This window comes from Hyperolius riggenbachi, chromosome 5 (assembly GCF_040937935.1).
Source record: "Hyperolius riggenbachi isolate aHypRig1 chromosome 5, aHypRig1.pri, whole genome shotgun sequence".
Classification (NCBI taxonomy): Eukaryota; Metazoa; Chordata; class Amphibia; order Anura; family Hyperoliidae; genus Hyperolius; species Hyperolius riggenbachi.
The window spans coordinates 406,810,154-406,829,754 of NC_090650.1; the positions used below are offsets into that span (position 1 = coordinate 406,810,154).

General features: G+C 44.4%; 1 protein-coding gene across 13 annotated transcripts in view; it reads right to left on the reverse strand.

Annotated features, from left to right (window-relative positions):
- The window catches only part of TRPS1 (transcriptional repressor GATA binding 1), a 415,290-nt gene that overhangs the window by 250,850 nt on the left and 144,839 nt on the right, over positions 1–19,601 (reverse strand). For all 13 annotated transcript variants that reach the window (XM_068237943.1, XM_068237938.1, XM_068237932.1 and 10 more), the window contains one exon: positions 18,490–19,397. In XM_068237943.1, the coding sequence (XP_068094044.1) occupies positions 18,490–19,395 (906 nt within the window). In that variant the 5' untranslated portion in view covers positions 19,396–19,397. The remainder of the gene's footprint in view (positions 1–18,489; positions 19,398–19,601) is intronic.

The window sequence follows — 19,601 nt, forward strand, 5'->3', positions numbered from 1 at the left end:
CAGTATAGTACATTTCATATATTGTTACAGTAAAGGTGTTACTGAACAGCTTCTGTAACAAAAACGCCGGCAAAACCGCTCTGAACAGGCGTTTTTCAGAGCGGTTTGCGTTTTTCCTATACTTAACATTGAGACAGAAACGCATCCGAAATCCAAAAAATGCCTCACCCCGGCATTTTTCGTTTCTGCAAAACGCCTCCCGCTCTGGTGTGCACCACCCCCTTGAGATACATTGACCAAGCGGATCCGCAGCCGCAAGCGGCTGCAGAAACGCTGAAAAAGCCGCTAGGTGTGCACCAGCCCTTAGTGGTTATAGATAACGGCAGTTGGTGCTGTCTGTTTTTTTCATGTCTGCCAGCAGTAAAGATGATGACCTGCAGGCTGATTGCAGATCAAACAATATGAACAAATTACATGGCGAGTATCAATCATTTCTTGATCTCTCTTCTATTTTTTAACTGCTCACTTTGCAAAGTATTGATTTATTTTTTTTCTTCCCCTTTTTGTTAAAGTTCCTCTTTAAGAGTTCTATTTTTTCTACTATTGAGTTGTTCTTTAAAGGGGACTTGAACTCAGAACTTCCTCTCGGCTCTAAAAGATAAGCAACAGCAAGAAATATTTTTTTGTTACAGCGGATACAAATCCTGCAATGAGGCTGCTTTCACAGTGGGACGTTACAGGTGCAGGTTAGAGCGGAAACAGTAAATTTGGGCGCATGAGGCAGGTGGACAAAAAGGGCGCCGCCATTCACTCCCATAATAAATATCGTTTAATCGGCGCCCAACAGGAAAAAAAGGCGCCGGAGAAAAATAACGTTTTAAAAGCGGCGCCCGGAGACTTTTAATTAACTGTTTCTCATGATTACACATTATTTAATGATTTATAATTTTTTAAACATTATTTTTAAACGAAAAACAGTACAATATTTTTTTAAAACATTACTTTTAAACGAAAAACCGTACAATTTTTTTTTGTTTTACATTTTTAAACGAAAAACCGCACCATATTTTTTTAAAAGGTTATTAATACTTATCACAGGGGGTTCTTAGGATTAGGCACCACCAGGGGGGTCTTAGGTTTAGGCACCAACAGGGGGGGTCTTAGGTTTAGGCACCAACAGGGGGGTCTTAGGTTTAGGCACCAACAGGGGGGTCTTAGGGTTAGGCACCACCAGGGGGGTCTTAGGTTTAGGCACCAACAGGGGGGTCTTAGGTTTAGGCACCAACAGGGGGGTCTTAGGTTTAGGCACCAACAGGGGGGTCTTAGGGTTAGGCAGCACCAGGGGGGTCTTAGGTTTAGGCACCAACAGGGGGGTCTTAGGGTTAGGCACCACCAGGGGGGTCTTAGGGTTAGGCACCAACAGGGGGGTCTAGGGGTTAGGGATAGGTACAGGGAGGGTTCTGTGTGAGAGTAGGGTTAGGTATAGCTTTAGTAAAATTCTTATTAATGTTTTATAAAACGTTATTATAAATTTCAATTTTTAAACAGGGAAGATTAACGTTTTTAAAATTGCCGATTTTATACACATTATTTAATGATTTATAACTTTATAAAACATTACTTTTAAACGAAATATAACACAATTTTTTTTTAAACGTTATTCATGATTATCTTTTAAAACCCTGCGCCCTTTTTTCCCGGCGCCCTTTTTTAACGTACGCGGTTAGAGGAGCCTGTAACGCAGCCCAACTCACAGCAATGAAAAATCAATGGGCTGCTCACAGTGCCCACGTTGTGTTACATTGTAACGCTGGACGTTCAAAGATGGTGCAGCATGCTGTGCGTTATAGGTGGTTTTAGCTGTGTTAGACTGCTTGCACATGCTCAGTGCAGGAGAGGAGGAGGGGAGAGTCCGCTATTGTCCCTAGCCACATGGCTAATTAATATTCACTGCACTGTGTGACATGCAGTGTTCACTTCCTGGAGCGGCCGCTTTGTGCGGCGATTGGCTGGCGGGACAACGTGATGCAGAGTGTTCCGATCACATGGTCTCCAAAGTCTTTGGACGCATGCGCCGTTTTCATTCTACCAGTATCAAACAAAAACGGCGCACCAAGAGACGCGTAACTCGTCTCTATGTAGCGTCCGAGTTTAGCACCACCATGCGTTGCGTTAGCGGAACGCTATGCGACCTTAACGTCCCCTCTAACGCAACGTCTCTGTGTGAAAGAGCCCTTAATCTGCAATGTGTCTACTTCTTGCTTCCATGGAAGCTGACATATTGTTAGCATCCTGTATTTTCCGATGACCTCTCTGCCGTGGCAGTCAGTAGACACAGCTAAGGGATCAAATTACAATGTGTGCTTAGTCAAAGACGAGGGAGAATTAGACAGGCTAAACTATCTAAATACCCACAGGGTGCATTTCTCTGTTTTCCTTCTCTCCCGTGCAAGAGTTCAGGTTCACTTTAAAGGACAACTGAAGTGAGAGGGATATGGAGGCTGCCATATTGCTTTCTTTCTAAGCAATGCCTGGCTGTCCTGCTGATCCTCTTCCTCTAATACTTTTAGCCATAAGACCCTGAACAAGCATGCAGATTATTATTATTATTATTATTTAGTATTTATATAGCGCCGACATATTACGCAGCGCTGTACAGTGTATATATATATATATATATGTCATTAACTATCCCTCAAAAGAGCTCACAATCTAATCCCTACCATTGCCATATGTCTATATTATGTAGTGTAAGTACTGTAGTCTAGGGCCAATTTAGGGGGAGCCAATTAACTTATCCGTATGTTTTTGGAATGTGGGAGGAAACCGGAGTGCCCGGAGGAAACCCACACACACACGGAGAGAACATACAAACTCTATGCAGATAGTGCCCTGGCTGGGATTCGAACCAGGGACCCAGCGCTGCAAGGCGAGAGAGCTAACCACTACGCCACCGTAATGCCCAGATCAGAGATGTTTGACAAAAAACAAAACGAAAGTATCATTTATGGTCCATCTGTTTAGACTGTGCACTTGTAAAGGGAAGGTAGGGAGGGGAACTTTCTCCCATGTATAACCAGATAACCCCCAGCTTTACAAGGAAATGAGGGTCAGGAACATGTAGTTGACTTCCTGGATTGGGGACTCCTGTTGACTGATAACCTCCCTCCCAGATAATTGTAGTGACATCAGAAGCTTGGCTCCCAACAAGCCTTATCACTTATGTGTCACCATGTCCTGATGAATAATCATTCTGCTATTGGCAGAGTGTGAGAATCATCAGCAGAGTTCAGCAAAGGTCAGAGGGGTCTCACAAGCAGCATTCAGCAGCCCTGTACAGATAAGCTGAGGGTCTCTCTCATTGGGAGCAGAGGTGGAAGCAATAATCTCCTGTAATGAGGACAGGAATGCCTTCTTTTGCAGCATAGTGGTTTCTAGGGATGGACGGAGAATACATTCCACTGTGACATGGTAGCTGGCATTCCCAGGGGTTTATCATTCGGAAGCTGACGATCCATTAAAATGTACCCGTTCTCTGGATGTTTGTTTTGTTCTTTAATTCAAAGGTAGTGTATTTGAGTGAACTATTTTTGTAGCATTTAATTGCTACCTACCTTTAATTTCTCTGATTGAAGTCCCATTCCCCAGATATTCATGCAACTGCAACAGCACTACCACTAGCAGCACTCATGTGACTGATAAGACTAGGCGCGGAGGAGCGGCGCATGCGCAGAAGGGCCAACTGGCGCGATTAAGCCAGATTACCGGGAGTGATTGCAGCTGAACAGAGGCACTCGAGAGGACAGCCTGGGGATACATCGGTGCTCATGGGGCTGGAGGAAGCCCCAGGTAAGTATTACATCGTTTTATTCCGACATCTCAGGTACACTTTAACATACCTCCCAACTTTTTTAGATGAGAAAGAGGGACACTTAAGGCACGCCCCTGCCACACCCATGATCACGCCCCCATCACACCCCAGGTCAATATGTCAAAAAACTATGTTGTTTTATAATTCAAACCACACTGGTCCTTTCTATCCTGGTTCGTTTTCTTTCATACTAACATTTTAAAATTAGTAATCAATTTAAAGGATGGGAATAAAGTTTAAACAGTGGCCTCAGATGTGCATATCGTGACCTTGAGACTATACTGTGTTAGACTCCTCCCTGTTATTGCCTGAAGAAGCGGGAATATACCTGCGAAACGCGTTGCATTGTATTGTTTGGAGTATGTGAATACATTTTTCTGTGTGAAAATCGACAGTTGTAAGTCTACTTCGGGGAGGTAAGTCTACCACTACCTCCCAGGAAATAGTTTTATCCTTTTGGCGCCTCTGTTCTCTCTTACAAATATAAATCATAATGTAACTCCTAATGAATGCCTCTTTGAATGAAGGAATTTTACTGAATAGAACATAAATAATAAAAAAAAATTTCAATATTACTTTATAACTTATTTAGTCAGTGTTTACCCATCTTAAATGTAAATTTCTCCTGATTTGCATTCTAAAATGTATGAGGCCTGGAACCCACTTCAGCGATTTTTGGAGCGTTTAGGGCGCTAGCCATTTCCCTTAACGCTCAGCTAATGTTAATGGATGGGCCAAATTCCACAGTAGCAATTGTGATTAGCAATTGATCTGTGCTGCGTGGGCTCTTCAGCCCGCAACACAGATCAGATTTCAGCCAGGGAGACCTGACTTCACCCCTTTTTTCCCCACTAGGGGGATGTCCTGCTGGGGGAGGGGGGTCTGATCGCCGACGGCTGTTTGAGGGTAGCAGGGGGGGCCTCAAAGCCCCCCTCTGCAGCGCTATTCCCCCCTCCCTCTCCTTCCCTCGCTCCTGTCCTCTCTATGGGCGGTACAGGACGGCGATCCGTCCTGTACCGCCTCTTATAGGCTTCAGCCTATCAGACGGCGGCGATTCCCGGCCAATCAGAGGCCGGGGATCGCCGATCTCCTTTTCGGCACTGCTGCGACAACAGCGCCGTAGGATGTAAACACAGGGGACTTCTTCCCCACGTGTTTACATTTCACCTGCGAGCCGTGATGGAAGGCTCGCAGGCTGTTCACGGAGTCACCCTCCGTGAACTGACATGGAACCCATGTACATCCACTTACGACCAGCTGCCGCCTATAGGCGTTAGGCGGTCGTTAAGTGGTTAAAATCTCTCCTAAAACTGCCGGAAAACGCTCATGAAATTGCTTACAAATGCTACTTGAAAACGCTAGCAATTGCGATAGCGATTTGCAATTTGTAGTGGGTTCCAGGCCTCACAGGTGGTTTACTGCTGGCATGGTGTATCACTGCAGAATGTTTGTTAGTTGAATACTCCAAAGTGATTAGAAACAACACCTGTTCTCCCAGAGTGCACTGGGAGACGAAGGCTGCATAATAAACAACCTAAGTTAAACATCACTGGGAGGGCAGGTTACACACCAATACACAGCAATACACAGCAATAAGAAATGTTACTGATGCTGAAATCAGGATCCTTTTCATAAAAGTGGATATACTGAATAATGTTCTGCATTCTACCATATGTTACTGCAGTTACCATTAATGGGCTGCTTATTTAGAATGCTGCGTCTGGCTCTTCTATAACATAAGAAATTCCTTCTGCATTCACCGAAGAGCTCATTTCAGCCTGGCAAGACAAACGCAGTCCAGCCCCGGGAATTATCCGGCTCTATTCTCTGAGCACACATAATTCCTGCTGCTAAGAAATGAGATGCACAAATTAATCTTATGAACGAGGTCGCATAACATATTAATTTTATATTGGAATAATGAATACATATTAGCTGGGAAAGATACTTTTGATCTTCTGCATGTGCTGCAGTCCTGTGGCCAGCGCTGCCTTTATCTCTGCAGAAGCGCCTTGATTAGCTGATCTCCCATAAATCATTCTTAAAGAATCTGCTCTAGATTTATGAGCACCGGCCACTTGCTGCACCACAGACTTCAGCGAGTGCTGGCTCTCCTCTTCACAGGCAGCTATGTCTGCGCCCCGCCTCTTTGTAGTCTGAACAGCATACTCATGCTGAGTCGGGGGTTTCTGTTTCAATTTTTTTTATACAATTCCCTGTTGTCTAATGGCCCCCCTCCCCTATACAGTTTCCTGGTATCTAATTCCCCTCCCTCCCACATACAGTTCCCTGGTGTCTAGTGTCCCCCACCCTCCCCATCCAGTTTCCTGGTGTCTAATCCCTCTTCTATAGTTCCCTGTTGTCTAGTGGCCCTCCTCCCTCCCCTATACAGGTAGTCCCCAGTTAACGAACAAGATAGGGACTGTAGGTTCATTCTTAACCTGAATCTGATCTTAAAGTGGACCCAAATTAAAAACACAAGATTTCAGAAATAAAATCTATTTTCTAAATTATAATAATAAATAGCAGCCTTTTTTCAGCTGCATGATGACAAATATAAAATATTTTACATTGATTGGAGGAACCTCTCCCTTCCTTTCAAATTGCCGGGATTTTTCCGGCAAACTGGTGGAGTAGATGGTGTCTGGCAATGGAGGAATTGCTAATGGCTGCCCCTAGTATAACCCTAGCTATAAAAAGAGAAGGGTGAAAAGCATGCACTGAAATGATCATAGGTTTGAAGGAGTGTTTATTTATCTTTGTATGTGTTAGAGTGGTGCAACTAAATATTTTTAATTAAAAAAAATGTTTGTGCCATCTCTGTCCCCTGCACCTCCTCTATTCCCCCCCCTGTGCCAGCAGTGTCCCCCTCTGTGTCACCTCTGCCCTCTGTGCCTGCTTATACAAGTTTAAAAGACATTTTTTCTTTGAACTTTTTAAAATCTATTTTCTCAAAAACGACAAGTCCAATTTGAAATTTTTTTTTTTTACTTGATCCCATGGACACAGAGAATCCATGCCGTTCGTATCGGCGGATTGTTCGTAAGTCGGGGACTACCTGTACAGTTCCCTGGAGACTAGTTCCCCCTCCCTTTACCACACAATTCCATGATGTCTAGAGGCACCCTTCCTCCCCTATACATTCCCCTGTTGTCTAGTGACCCTCCTCTATATAGTTCCCTGGTGTCTAGTGTCCCCCTACCTCCCTTATACAGCTCCCTGGTAGTCCCCCCTCCCTCCTCTATACAGTTCCCTGGTGTCTAGTTCCCCCCTGACCTCAAGGCCCACCAACATTGCATGTTTTGTGGAAATCCACAAAGGTAAGTAATCAGCTCTGCTAAGACACTAATTACCTCACCTGTGCATGTTTGTGGTTTCCTGCAAAACACGTGCTGTTGGTGGGCCTTGAGGACAGGGTTGGGGAACTCTGCTCTATACAGTTCTCTAGTGTTTAGTGGCCCTTATCTCTTCACCACATGGCTTCATACTTTCAGCGCTTAGCCAAATAGGCTTAGCGCTAAGGTGCTTGCAGACCAACTATAAGGCTGCTTACACACCAAGACGTTACAGGCGCACGTTAGTGCGCCTGTAACGCTCCCCCAACGCACAGCAATGTAACACAAGTGGGCTGTTCACACAGCCCACGTTGCGTTACATGTAATGCTGCACGTTCGGTGCAAAAAGCAGCATGCTACGGCGTTGGAGCGGCTATAGCCGCGTTAGACTGTTTGCACATGCGCAGTGGGGGGCGGAGAGGAGGCGGGGAGAGCCAGCTACAGTAGCCGCGCACATGGCTACTTAATATTCACTGCACTGGCGGCAGCTGATTGGCCGGCGGGACCACGTGATGCGGAGTGTCTCGCTCCGCATCACGTGGTCCCGCTGGCCAATCAGCGCCACTCTGGGAGACATTATAGGAATCGAGCCGCCGAACGCGGCTCACTCTACCGTCGGCTTTTGCAGCACCATACGTTGTGTTAGGTGCACGTTATGCGACCTTAACGTGGCACCTAACACAACGTCTTGGTGTGCAAGAAGCCTAATGCAAAGTAGAGAAACCACTTGCAAGTCCAAATTTGATGCCACTGCGGGTCACACCTAGCAAACTTGCTCTGATGAAAATTATGTCATGAATACATTTTTTACACTCATCTATAAATGATTTAGTCAGTGTCTGCCCACTTTCAAATATTCCTCTCCCTGATGTCTATTCTGAAAGCAATCACATCCTTAGTCCTGTCAGGTGCAACTCTGTGGAATGTTTCTTTACTGAGAGTTCTGAAGCACGTGAAAATAATGCCAGGTCTCCCAGAATGCTGTGGGAGGAGAATACTGCACAGCTAAACAGCCTAGGCTAAGCAGTGATAGGAGGATAGGATACATAACAATATACAGCATTCTGTACATACAGTGAGTATTTCTGATGCTAAAACCAGGAAATGTACTCTAAAAGTGGTTATCCTGAATAATTTTCTGCACTCTACTATTTGTCATTACATTATATTAGGTAACCTTTAAATAAAAAAAAAACATATAGGAAAATGATTTCAAGCTATCCCTGCATTTTTCCATATTCTGCCACAGCAGCATGGCCAGCAGTGTAGAGATGGCCAGGACATAAGTTGTGTGCTGCTTACTAATTCAGGTCCTCAGTGTGTCCACAGCTGTCCATATAAGCTTAGGAGCTCGACTATCTGGCTAGTTTCATGACAAACATACAGCCCTGCAGCAGAGCGCGCTGACAGCGTCATAAGCATAGAGGCCGTCCCTCACTCAGTGACTTACTTCCTGCTGGGCAGGAAGTACGTCACTGGGAATCCCGTTGGCCTGCGCAGGTGCGCTGTGACATACCGCACAGTACAGGAGTCACCTATAGACTTACATTACCCCAAGCACAATGCTTTAAAGGGACACTTAAGCCAGGAATAAAAAATCAGTTTTACTTGCCTGGGGCTTCTACCAGCCCCCTCCAGCCGCCCTGTGCCCTCGCAGTCACTCACGGAGCCTCCGGTCCCCCGCCACCAGCTAGTTTCGTTTTCGCTGACAGGCCGTGACAGGGAGCTGGCGGGCTTTCTGCGCTTGCGCAGGCCTGGCCACGTGTATCCTTTTTCATGTTCCTATCCTCAATAGCATCCTGCACAGGGGCTGGACTTTATTGCGGACGGGAACGTGAAGAAAAATACACGTGGCCAGGCCTGTCGGGTCTGTCTGCGAAAACGAAACTAGCTGGCGCCGGGGGACCGGAGGCTCTGTGAGTGACTGCGAGGGCACGGGACGGCTGTAAGGGGGGTGGTAGAAGCCCCAGGAAAGTAAAACTGATTTTTTTATTCCTGGCTTAAAGGATACCACAACTGAAATGTGACATAATGAGATAGACATGTGTATGTACAGTGCCTAGCACACAGATAACTATGCTGTGTTCCTTTTTTTCTTTCTCTGCCTGAAAGAGTTAAATATCAGGTATGTAAGTGGCTGACTCAGTCCTGACTCAGACAGGAAGTGACTACAGTGTGACCCTCACTGATAAGAAATTCCCCTTTTTTACCTCTTTTTTGTTCTCAAAAGCCATTTTCTGCTAGGAAAGTGTTTTATAGTTGGAATTTCTTATCAGTGAGGGTCACACTGTAGTCACTTCCTGTCTGAGTCAGGACTGAGTCAGCCACTTACATACCTGATATTTAACTCTTACAGGCAGAGAAAGAAAAAAAGGAACACAGCATAGTTATCTGTGTGCTAGGCACTGTACATACACATGTCTATCTCATTATGTCACATTTCAGTTGGGGTATCCTTTAAGGTAACGCGCTATTGCCCTTGTGTCAGATTAGATAGTTTAGGCACACTGTAAGGGGCCACAATCAGTATCAAAGTCTCCATATACTTTCATTGCTTTTGCAGCCCCTTGCGGAAAGATAGGGTAACGCAACGCAGGTTTACCCTGCTAGTGTATACGGTATACGGAGGCTGCCATATTTATTTCATTTTAAGTAATAACAGTTGCCTGACAGCCCTGCTGATCTTTCTGGTCAGTAGTGTCCAAATCACACACCTGAAACAAGCATGCTGCTAATCTTGTCAGATTTGTCATAGACTTCTGATCTGCATATGCTTGTTCAGGGTCTATGGCTCAAAGTATTAAAGTTAAAAGGATCAGCAGGACAACCAGGCAATGCACACTATTTAAAAGGAAATAAATATATCAGCCTACATATTACTTTCACTTCAGTTGTCCTTTAAAGGAGCCTGGAACTGAGAGGAATATGGAGGCTGCCATATTTATTTCTTTTTAAATAATACCAGTTGCCTGGCAGCCCTGCTGGTCTATTTGGTTGCAGTAGTGCCTGAATAACACCTGAAACAAGCATGCAGCTAATCTTGTCAGATCTGACAATAATGTCAGAAACACCTGATCTGCTGCATGCTTGTTCAGGGGCTATGGCTAAAAGTATTACAGGCAGAGCATTAGCAGGGCAGCCAGGCAGTGTGCAATATTTAAAAGGAAATAAATATGCCAGCCTCCACATCCGTCTCACTTCAGGTTCCCTTTTAATCCCAGCAATGTATAGAGCCAAACTGACGTGACTGCTTCCTTCTCCATGACAGCAGAGTTTCCCTTTAAGAATGGGCATGCCATGCCGTCCCGCCCGTTTCCCCTCATAATTCCCCTTTAAGCGAGAGCAGCCATCCAAGGTAAATGACACGGATGTATATTTGCTGCCACAGTTGGCTGACTCAGACTAATAACCTGACGGGTGTCCAGCCGGCTGCTGAATATTCCAGCTGGTAGAGCGGCAGGGGGGCCCCGGCTCTGAAATAGCCTGGCTGTACATTTGTTTTAATTACGGCTTAAAGGTTTTATGCTATAGGAGTGCCAATGTGAGGGCGGTAATCATCCTCCCTGCAGCATCTGTAGCTCCGCGCTGCCAAACCGCACTGAGGACGGGGATAAGGCGGCACTCCGCACACATTAAAGGACCGCGATGGCCAAAATGTTTCAAATGTAAAATACCCAAATATAAAATGTGCATTTCTCCAAGAGCGAAATACTCTATACCAGGCCTGGGCAAACTTGGCCCTCCAGCTGTTAAGGAACTACAAGTCCCACAATGCATTGCAGTAGTCTGACAGCCAGAGTCATGACTCATAAGGGCAAATGCATTGTGGGACTTGTAGTTCCGTAACAGCTGAAGGGCTGAGCTTGCCCATGCCTGCACTATACACAACTTTTTCCCCAGGTTGCTGTCAGATACCGCAGGCAGTTAAACGCTGACAGATCTGACTTATTTTGGACTAGTTCACCCTCTCATAAGGCATTCTCAGTATTAATGTAATGCCTTACAAACCTCCCTACTCGCTTGCATATTGGACTGAGCAGTTGCCATCCAGTTAGGGCGCGTTCACACTAGGGGCGTTTTTGCCCTTTTTTCCAGCGCAGGCGATTTTCAAAATCGCCCACAAAATGCTTGTGCAATGAATCCCTATGAGAAGGACGTTGCGTGTATCATTTTTGCTATAATGGAAGGTATAGAAAGAGCGCTAAACGCTCACAAAATCGCTTTGTGTGGCGATTGCGTTCGCGATTTTAAAAATAAATACATTGTATTTATTCTTTTGCGGGTCCAAGAGTTCACTTCCTGACTTGCGCCAGGGAGTGAATGACAAAACCGCTCTGGAAAAGCGCTTAGAAAAGCACTTTTACCAAAAACGCAATGCGCAGTGGAGCCCTGGGAGGGGAGAAAAAAACCGCCGCACAAAATCGTAAAACGCTTGCGTTTGCGATTACGATTTTAGATGTGAACGAGGCCTAAGGGGTGTAAATAAAGTACCACCATAAAATAAGAATTCCCCCATGAGGTGATTGACTAGTCCAGGCATGAGAAAACTTGGCCCTCCAGCTGTTAAGGAACTACAAGTCCCACAATGCATTGCAGGAGTCTGACAGCCACAGTCATGACTCATAATGGCAAATGCATTGTGGGACTTGTAGTTCCGTAACAGCTGGAGGGCGGAGTTTGTCCATGCCTGGACTAGTCCAAAACACTTCACAACCTTCTGTAAGTGACAGCAACACAGGAAAATAGTCATTTACAGTGCACAATTACTCTGGCAGAAAGCTACATTTTAGATGTATGTATTTCAAATTTGCATACGTATGCGCCTATTTTTTGCATGCGAATTTGCATGCGCAATTGTTAATTTTTCCTTTTTTTTTTCCTTTTTTGTTTCTATTGCCAAAACACGAAAATGCATGAAAAAAATGCGAATGTGAAAACAGAGGTGAAAATCGCATGTGGTGTCCAGAAAATGGTGGCACCCGCTGTCCAGATTTTTCCTGGATGCGAATTCCTAATGGAAACATTGAAATGCATTGCTATGCAAATTCGTGAGCAAACCCACAGGAATTTGCATCTTGTGAATATGGCCTAACTCCGCCAATTCCACCATCTGATAGCTAAGTCAGCTGAGTGCCTTAATGTTACCTCTGTAAGTAAACTGCGGGTTTTGCAAACTTCGTTTCTACTCTAAGGGCCCTTTTCCACTAGCAATCGCTAGTGTTCACGCTGAACGCTAGCGATTGCTGAATCGCAATTACCGGCGATTCCCCGACGTTCGCGGCCGCGATTTTGCTATGCTATGCACTGCATAGCAAAATCGCGGCAATTATCGCTCCGCCGCGCGTTCGCGTTCCCCGCAAAAACGAATCGCGGTAGTGGAAATGACCTACCGCGATTCCCATGTTAAAAAGCAAACCGTAGCGATTGTAAAATCGCTAGCGGTTTGCGTTTTTGCGATTCAGTGGAAAAGGGCCCTAAAAGATAAGCAATGGCATAATAACATTTAAAGAAAAAACATTTCTTTGTTACAGGTGATGCAATACATCTGCAGTGTGTCTACTTCCTGCTTTCATGGAGGCAGAAATAGGGTTGACATCCTGTGTTTACAAATTAGCTACTCTGGCAAGGCAGCCAGCTGATACAGTTGAGAGATCAAATTATGCTTGTGATTAGTCACAGATGAGGGGGAATTAGACAAGCAAAACACTCTAAATACATACAGGGTGCCTTTCTCTATGTTTTCCTTCTGTCCTGTGCAAGAGTTCAGGTCCACTTTAACAGGCATTAGATGACCTCCCACCATACTGCACATCAGGGCTGGATTTACCATAAGGCACGGTAGGCACTTGTCTACAGGCACCTGGTGATGGAGAGACGGCTCACTCCCCTCCCCAAGTGTCTCTCTCCCTCCTTCCCTAGGCATAGTACTTAAATGAGGGGTTACTAACCCAGCTCTCTGCATTCCATTGACCAGATCTCCCTTCAGTTAGGGGCACGACTAGCTACTTAATACTGAGGTTCCTCCAGCTACCTAATACTTGGGGCACCTCTAGCTACCTAATATTGAAGCTACTTCCTATCTAATATTCGGGGCACCTATAGCTACCTATGATGGGCAAGGGAAGTAAGGGAGAAGTAACAGCTGGGACAAGCAGCACACTTGCAGTACGGTCCAGCGGGGGTTTGTAGGCTCATAGAGGGTGGAGTCTAGGGTGCCAGGAGATATGTGCCTATAGGCTCCTGTGAGATAAATCCAGGCCTGCTGCACATGCATGGCCACAAGCATGGCCCATGCGCACACATGTGCTGGTAGGTATAAACGCATGGCCACGGCCCCGGGGGCATCACCGCCCAGCGCGTGCATGACCACAGAACGGCACATGCTCACTACCCCAGGTGGCACAAACGGACACCTGCTAGTTTATTAGGTAAGATTTATCAGCTGAAATAGAAACTGTAACCAAAATAACATAATGAATAAAAACGCTTATTGTTTTACAATTTTAATTTATACATTATTTAACCAGTATTTGCCCATTGTAAAATCTGTCCTCTCCCTGATTTAATTTCTTAAATTTATCAAAGGTGGCCACTGATTTAGTTCTGCCAGGTGATCTGTACAGAATGTTCGTCACTGAGGGTTCTATGCACAGAGGGAGATGCGGCTTGCCTGGCAGTGGAAAACAGCCGTATTTTCCCAAAATGCAACAAGGTTCATAGACAGCAAACTGTCAGGACCAGGGTCATGACATCACACCGTGGGAGGGGTTTCACCACAGAATCCGCCATATAGAACCCCCCTGGTGATCTATTCGAGAAAAGGTAACAACTTTAGTACTGGCAGATGATGCCTGCGGACAGTTCATTATTGAGAGTTCTAAAGCTAGTACAAAAACATTACTTGCCTCCAAGAATGCTTTGGGAGGAGTATTCCGCATATTAAACAGCCTAGGCTAAGTCTCAGTGGGAGGGCAATGCTACTGTGGCTGGATAGTGTTCTGGTTAAAGCGGATCCGAGATGAAAAACGAACGATAACAAGTAACTTGTCTATATATCTTATCTAAAGTTTAGCTTACACGGCAAATCTAGCTGCAAACAGCTTTAAAAGTCTATGATTATTTATTCCTGTGATACAATGAGAGCAGCCATGTCCTGTATGTCACATTGTCACAGGCTAAGGGCTGATGATGCTATCAGCTTGCCCGTGTGTAAATTCAGTCCCCTCTCCTCCTCCCCTCTGCCTCTGAAATCAATGGCTAGTAACCTCCTCCTGCCCAGGCTGAGCTCCCATAAGCACTTGCTACACTGCCAAGGCACTGTGGAAAGCTGTGGGAGAGGCTTGTTTAGTTTATAGGGAATTAAAGTATTTGGATTGAGGAATGCCCTATAAACAATGGGAAAGGAACACAATTATGCAATGAGTAAAAGTTTATCTCGGATCCACTTTAAGGACTCTGCCTTCGACGTGGGAGACCTGGGTTTGAAGCTAGGGTCAGTACCTATTCAGTAAGTAGTCCTCGGGCAAGACCCCCTACCACTGCAGGGTTGGCCCCTTATTGGCTGCAGCTCTTGAGCGCTGTGAGTCCAACAGGAGAAAAGCATCATGTAAATGTTATGATGATGATTATTACATACCAATACACCGCAGATATATTTAGCTAGATGAAGAGTTTCTGATGCTGAAAGCAAGACGTGGGTATACTAAATAGTTTACTGCATTCTACTATATGTCGTGACAGGTCCTCTTTAAAACATTTGAAATATGTTAACAAGTAAAATGGCAACACGCAGGATAAATGAGAGAGAACCATTATAGGCTTCCTCTACATACCGGTAATAGTAGATTCTGTTCTCTCTGGCTTGCCTTCCATGCATATACAAATGGCTGGAGAACTATAATAATAGCCACAGATCCCGTCTTAGAACACGACACTTGCAGTGAACGGCGGAGGGGAGGGGGGGAGGCGTTCTGCACGAATATAATCTTTGGGCATATCGCTGATTATAACCATTCTCCCAGGATTATCGGATTAGCAGCCACACACATGTATTAGGCCCCATTTTCACCTGTTATGTGTGAAATTAGCTGGAGAAGTATTATAGCACTGCTTGGGAAACATGCTGCCTTCCGTGTGGTGGAGAGGCAGATGTCCCAGCATGCACCGCTGCCTGACAACAGTGGAAGCTGTGCCAAAGAGCTTCCTGGGGAGGAAAATCTACAGTGTCATTGGGCTGGGCATTGAATAGGGATAATATTTATAATTTGTACCTTGTAAAAAATACTTTGTCCTTCAAAACTTATCGGTTGTTGAAGTTTTCAACACAGCTTTCTCTCGTCAGCTGCTCCACTCACCTACGTAAATGTGTCAGGGATACCCAGACACATAGAATAACTGATGCTGGGAGCTCACATAACATAGCGTGAAAGGCTGCGTTTTTTATTATGTATTATGTTAATGTTGTGGGCGTTTTTGGTGCGTTTTGTGTGCGTTTTAATGCTTTTGCGGTTCGCATATACAAAATGCATATTCGTTTGTATGCGTTTTCCATGCGTTTTTATATTTCCAGTTATGCAAATCACTAGGAAGACAACAGGAAGCGGAAATACAGCATAAAAATGTATTTTGGGGGAAAAACGCCTATAAAAACGCATGGAAAACGCATGAAAAATGAATGCCATTGCGTTCCCATTGACTTTCATTCTGTGCATTCTTGATGCGTCTTTGAATATTATGCAACGAAACCAGCGTTTTTAAAATGCATAGAAAACGCATATGTGTTTCTATATGTGTTTTTTCCTGCGGCCCATAGACTACCTTTAGCGGCAAAAAGGCAGCGTTTTACGCAACGCTAGCGTTTCTGCTATGTGTGCACCCAGCCTCTTAGCTGCAAGGACAATAGTGTTGTAGTTTAAGCAAGTCTTTTCTTGTTCAATGAATGGGACACTGTCAGACATGCTTACACATGTGTGTTTTCTCTATTACTTAATCCTCCTCTTAAAGAAAACCTGACGTGAAAGGGACATGTTTATTTCCTTTCAAATAATGCAATTTGCCTGGCTGTCCTGCTGATCCTCTGCCTCTGCTAAACTAGCTGCATGAGTGTTTCAGGTGTGTGATTCAGACTCTACTGATGCCAGAAATATCAGCAGGACTGCCAGGCAACAAGTATTATTTAAAACAAAAACAAAAAAAAATATGGCAGCCCTCGTATGCCTCTCACTTCAGGTTCCCTTTAATTGTCCTATATTTCCTCCTCTGAGAGCTGATGTCTAGAACTGGATTTCTGGAAAGGCTACAGTGGCCCGAGCCTTGGGCGTCACTGCCCGAGGGGTGGCTGGACATGGAAAAGGGGTTGCTGAATATGGAGGATAAGCCTGGAAATGGAAAAGGGAGGCATCAAATGGGAAGTAACCTGTGGGAGAGGAGAGATGCTGCTCAAGGGAGGCATATATGAAAGAGAGGGACTTCAGCTTATGGATGCTGCACACAGAAGAGGGGGCTGCACTTGGAATGGGAAAAGGCGCTGTTGCATACAGATAGGAATAGGAATCAAGAATAAAGCTGGCCGAGGGGCAGGAAGAGTGTAAATCCAGCCTTGCTGATGTTTTGATTCGTAATAGCAGCCCTATGCACAGAAATGGGCTGTGGCCAACTAGATCGCTTTGAGGGCTGGAACCCAGTAGAGCGATTTTTTGAGCGATTCAAAATGCTAGCGATTTCCCTAAACGCTCAGCTAATGCTAATGGATGGGCCAAATTGCACTGGAGCGATTGCGATTAGCAAAATCGCAAATGCAGGACATGCAGCATTTTTGAGCGTTCGCGTTTTGCATTAGCGTTTCTGCAATGTGAAGTATATAAACGCTAGCATATTTGCTTATGAATCGCTACACAGAGCCATTTTGCTAGTGTTTTTAAATTACTGCACACTGTAAAAACAATTAAAAATTAATTGAAAGGACCAATCAGAATTAAAAACGCTAATCGCAAATCGCTACACAACCGCTGGCAAAACGCTTACACTTTTTAAAATCACTACCGAAATCACTAAAAAAAAGCTCATGAAATTGCTTACAAAACGCTCAGTAAAGACGCTAGCGATTGCGATAGCTATAGCACTTTGTAGTGGGCTCCAGGCCTTAGCCGAGTTTTGGAATCCTTGACGATTCCAACACCGCTAGGCTAATGAAAGTCAATGGAGGCAAACCCACAGGAGCGATTGTGATTAGGAAATCAGAATTGCGGGACCCGCAGCTTCTTTGATACGATTGCGCTCCAACACAAAAGGGTAGGATTGCTGCAAAATCATTTTTGAATAGCTGTATAAAAGAGATTTTGCAGCGATTTCGCTACCTGAACCAAAAAAATAAAACAAAGGAAATTGCACATCGCTGATCGCAATCACTCTTGCATTACTAGCATATGAGGAGGTTTACTGAGCCGATTATCTCATAAGTGGGACATCTTGATCCATGTTTGGGCCATCGTCCGGAGAAATGGACAATTCAGTATGGAAAATGCATATTTTGACAACATACTATCGCCTGAATGATGCTACGAATTGCATACACAACCCACATCTTATGTAGCATTTTTAAACAGTGGCTGTTAACTCATTATCATTTGAGATAAGTGCACTGCTTTTGACCTCAGTCGGAAGAACTCGTGCTGTAAATTCTTGGAATGCTTTGATCTCTCTCTACCAGCAGAAAATATAGAAACTGAAAGCAGAAGTCCTCTGTTATTGACTCACACTGCCCCCTAGTGACAAGTGGCCATAAATACATATCACAGCAGTACTAATTCGAAGCAGGCAAATGTAACAAATAAAAAAGTGCTAAAATAAATTTGCCTGGAACACTGGCAAACCTCTAAATAAATTGGCTGTTAATGGGTTAATAAAGATGACATTTTTGAGAACTCATTTATGGTTAGCGTTATGTTGATATGTTTAATTTTCCCAGCAGAATTCTTCCTGCAAAAGAATTGGTGGAGAAGCACATGATTGATTGAAAATGTAAACAGATCACCTCATAAGCTGATCATGTGATTCTCCATATATTAGGAGACATTATCCTAGGAGAAGTGATAATCTACTTATAAGAGAGTAATTTTTTGGGGAAAAAATGTTCACATTGTAGTAATATGTGTTGTAACGCTTAAAAGCTCCTTGTAGTTAACCATTATACCCTTCAAATAATAACCAACTAAATATTCAAAGGAAGAGAAAAGATCTGACTTGATAGCCAATGGTATACCTTCAAAACTACAAAAAATCATCTTTATGAATTACAGTAATAACTGAAGATAAAACATTCACAAATAAATGTAAAAAACTAACCTGCACATCGTATGTTCCGTTAAACAAAACGGGCCTTTGAGAGTTCATGTCCTGTAAGACACCTGAAAGCACGGAACGATTCATCTTGTGAAAATCTTTGGATTGGCTAAACTGTACCATATTATGAAGAGCCAAGATTTTGGTGTCAAGTTCAACATCTTGCCTGGTGCGGTTGTGTAGGCCAAGGTGGTATTTGCGAAAATGTTTGATCAGGTCTGTGGGATCGTTTCCGTAGTATCCATAACCACAGATGTTGCACTTGAAATCCTGAAGTTCTGGAGACAAAGGTGCCAACTCAGAATTTTCATTGCCCAACACAACAGCTTGGGATTTGTTCAGCCCTGAACTCCCATCTAAAGGCACTTGTAGGTTATCAGAGGCCACCGAGGATGGACTAGAATTCTGACAGTCTAATCTAATATTTTGCACCGTGAGGTCTGCAGCCCTTGGTGACAGGTCATTCTCTTCCCTAGTCTCTGAGGTATCTCCCGAAGGAGCAGAGACTAAATCTTGAGTGTCATCGCTTTCAGATTTTATAGGCGACTTTAAGGGCTCTGAAGAAGCCCTAGCATCAGAAGAGGACAGAGCCAGCATAGTCCTCTCCGTCACCTCATCGTAGGTGAGGCTTCGCCCTTTGAGGTGGCTGTAGTTTAGCACACCTCTCTCATTAATTCCCAAAACCTCTGAGTCTTTCTTAAAGCTTGAGGAAGGCTCCTGGTCATGGAAACCTTGATCTTCACTGTTATGTTCCACAGAATCAGGCTGTTCGCTGTTTTCTTGCATCGGATCAGTGGAGAATTCAGAGTTCCTCAAAAGTTCTTCTCGCTCTGGTGCAGCAGACTCAATTATCTGTCCTTCACCTTCGCTCACAACATTTCTCAGAGGGGGATTCTTTTTCCGGACCATATCTAGGGACAGAGAAGAGAAAAAGGTAAATACCAAAGATTTTCTTGCGTTCATCAAGTAAATCAATGTTAAAAACGTAGGTTACCAAAGTCATGTTCAGAACCACAAATGGTAACTGTCATAACCCCTGCTAGCTACTTAATTCAAGTACCTAGCAAGGTTTTCATGAAACAGCACCCTGGGGCCATCATTGATCACAGAAATAG